Source organism: Malus domestica, chromosome 12, assembly GCF_042453785.1.
Source record: "Malus domestica chromosome 12, GDT2T_hap1".
In the NCBI taxonomy this organism is placed as follows: Eukaryota; Viridiplantae; Streptophyta; class Magnoliopsida; order Rosales; family Rosaceae; genus Malus; species Malus domestica.
In genome coordinates this window covers 24,498,199-24,501,123 of record NC_091672.1, presented here as the reverse complement: position 1 = coordinate 24,501,123, position 2,925 = coordinate 24,498,199, and the positions used below count along the sequence as shown (strand labels likewise).

Below are 2,925 nucleotides of genomic sequence, written 5' to 3'. Positions count from 1 at the left end.
GTCCAAATATTACATAATATTGATAATGTTATTGTTAATAACACAAAATGACATTGGTACTATTATAAAAAAAAAAATAGCTTTTACGTTGGACACCTTATTACGCTGTTAAAGTAGTATGTTATGTATAAACGTGATTATATTAAAATTACTATTCAAATTAAACGATACCAACAACTTCTTTTTTTACTAATGCTACAATTATATACCATATTTTTATCACATCTCTAATAGAGTTAGGGCCCATTAACACATGTGGGTCTCATCTTCATTAGAAAAAATGGTACAAATGTTATATGAAAAATGTGATAATATAAGAGCAGGTTTTTGCATTTTTTTAATTATATTATTTTAAAGGTGTCGTTCGTAGACTAACCCTACACCCATTTCTTCATGTTAATGACATCCTTCTTTCTCTTTTATTGTTTAAGGTAAGACATATATACTGCGTACCCATTGGATTGGGGTACGCATAGTGATTACCAAGTAATTATCCCGTGTTTGAAATTTGATTATAAAAATGATGGACCACGGTCTAGCTGGGATAGAAAATATTCGACACAAGAAATATTGTTATTTCATGAATTGCATGACATCCATACATGCATGCATGATATATATTAAAAATACCTATTTTCCTTATATCTGTAAATAAAATATCGTTAAAACCTATCCCCAGAGAGAGAGAGGAAAGAGAGAGGCAATTTTCTCTATCTTTTGTCATGATCTAGGGTTTCGCACACTTCTTGTATTGTAATAGAGCTTAGCTGATTCTGTCTTGCCACTCCGATGTCTCTTTTGTTGTAAATAATTATACTTCTCTGTCTGAGCATGTGTTCACTGAAGATGAAGAGAAAAGAATACGGACAGCAGCTGCTGCAAGCCAGACCATGAAAAGTTCATCCTCATCGTCTTCTCAATCGATCGACCTACTCAAGGCTCTAATCCCCAATTATCTCCTTTAGTTCCCTTAACTATAATCCACAAAATTACTCAATCCTTATTCTTGTCTCGATCGAGTTTCAATAGAATAGATTAATCAAGCTATGATGGGGAGCCAGGGAGGCTCTGAGTGCTCAAAGACAAGTCCCTCGGATAAACAAAATGAGGATGGAAGCGAAAGCGGGGAGAATTACGGCAATGGAGGAAGTAGTAAGCCGAAAAACAACGGAGGAAGCTCAAGCAACAGCACAGTTGAAGAAGGTGATCAAAAGAAGGTATCAGTTAGACCTTATGTTAGATCCAAGATGCCTAGGCTCCGATGGACACGGAATCTTCATCTTCGTTTCATCCACGCCATGGAGAGGCTTGGTGGTCAAGATAGTGAGCTACCTCTCTATCATACACCCTTTCATTTATGCTTGATTTCATTTTTTCATCTAACGATCATTCAATTTTAGGAATTAATTAAATTCATTTTTAATATGGTTTTGGGTGATGATTTTTGGTCCAGGAGCTACACCAAAGTTGGTTCTTCAGCTGATGAACATTAAGGGACTAAGTATTGCACATGTCAAGAGCCATTTACAGGTTACTGGATTTATAAATCTCTGGAAATTTCTATCATTGTTGAAATTCTGCATAATTAGCTTGTGAATTTTCTGAAATGTTTATTTTCTTTATGTTTTTCATTAATCAGATGTATAGAAGCAAGAAGATCAACGACGCAGGCCAAGGTATAAACAAGATTTGCAATCTTGGATTCTCCTATTGATGATGAAGATAAATTAGGGTTTTCATTGTTTATTTACTAATAATATCCAATTAATATTGTTAATTTTCTTACAAAATCTATGACCTTAATTTTGATAGTACTACCGGATCGTCAAGGCCATCTTGGTGAATGTGGAGATAAAAATATTTATAACCTCAGCCAACTCCCCATGCTTCAAGGATATAAGTTATATAACCGACGCCACACTACCAGCTTCAGGTTACAAATTAACATATTACTCAAATTAAATTAACATTTCCCTTAACTCAATTTACTATTTTCATGGACATATATATGAATTGAATTTCACAAAAGATTCTTTCTTTCTTGATTTTCCCAAGATATGGATCATACGGCGATGCGAATTCTTGGAATGCGTTTGAAAATCCAAGGTTTTCGAGAAGTAGCACTGGCTTTCAAGGCAACTGGAGCACTAGTAGTACTAGTAATAATGCTTACAATTATCTGACAAGTTGTTCATTTGGTGATCATCCACAATCGTCCTGGATTACTCGTACGCTGAAAGAAGATTGCCAACTCTATAATATCCGTGAGTCCTTGAAACCAGGGGAACTCATCACAAGTTTCAACACCAACCATGGCCCTTTTCAAGATTTCGACACTGTAACCAAGAATCTAGTACAAGATCAGTTGAAGACGTTGAAACGAAAGGCTTCGGATTGCCACGATCTTGATTTGGATCTGTCTCTCAGGCTAACATCAAGGAAGAATGATGAGGACCATACTCATGAAGTTGATAGTAGTCTGTCACTGTGTTTGTACTCACCACCCACGTCCTCAAAGCTCAGAAGTTTGAAGGAATGAAGTTGAATGAGAAAGAGGGGAGTTATACAGCCTAGAGCTGGGCAAGTACTCTAGATCTGACTATATGAAAGAGACAATTCTAAGTGAGATATTGAGGTACTTGCTCACGAAAACATATATTAAATAATATAAAATGCATTTTATTGTGAGTGTCTGTCTTGTTGTAGAACTTAATTTCATACATGGAAATTAGTAGCCTCCCAACACTTAATTTGTTCTTTCTTTCTTGTTTCTTTTCTGTATTAATGATCTCATTAGCATGAACGACGAATCTATACATCAAGCGTTAGAATTCGGCAAAATAGGTAGACAATTAATGTTCCATTGGTTGATGTATGCTTTTATTTTGTACAATCTATATTCAACTTTACAACTAACCTAAATTG

At 35.1% G+C, this 2,925-nt stretch overlaps 1 protein-coding gene across 1 annotated transcript; it reads left to right on the top strand.

Annotated features, from left to right (window-relative positions):
* The first annotated feature begins 861 nt into the window (after positions 1-861).
* On the top strand, positions 862-2,750 carry LOC103423495 (uncharacterized). The gene is made up of 5 exons (XM_008361578.4): positions 862-1,323; positions 1,454-1,530; positions 1,640-1,676; positions 1,813-1,933; positions 2,056-2,750. The coding sequence occupies exons 1-5, from the start codon at positions 1,047-1,049 to the stop codon at positions 2,537-2,539; spliced, it is 996 nt and encodes a 331-aa protein (XP_008359800.2). The 5' UTR covers positions 862-1,046; the 3' UTR covers positions 2,540-2,750.
* Positions 2,751-2,925: the final 175 nt, after the last annotated feature.

Bases quoted from the DNA above. Each gene is read 5' to 3' on its own strand.
- LOC103423495 (XM_008361578.4), top strand. From the start codon at position 1,047: ATGATGGGGAGCCAGGGAGGCTCTGAGTGCTCAAAGACAAGTCCCTCG. The intron at 1,324-1,453 runs GTGAGCTACCTC...TTTTTGGTCCAG, and splicing joins GAGGCTTGGTGGTCAAGATA to GAGCTACACCAAAGTTGGTT. The intron at 1,934-2,055 runs GTTACAAATTAA...GATTTTCCCAAG, and splicing joins CGCCACACTACCAGCTTCAG to ATATGGATCATACGGCGATG.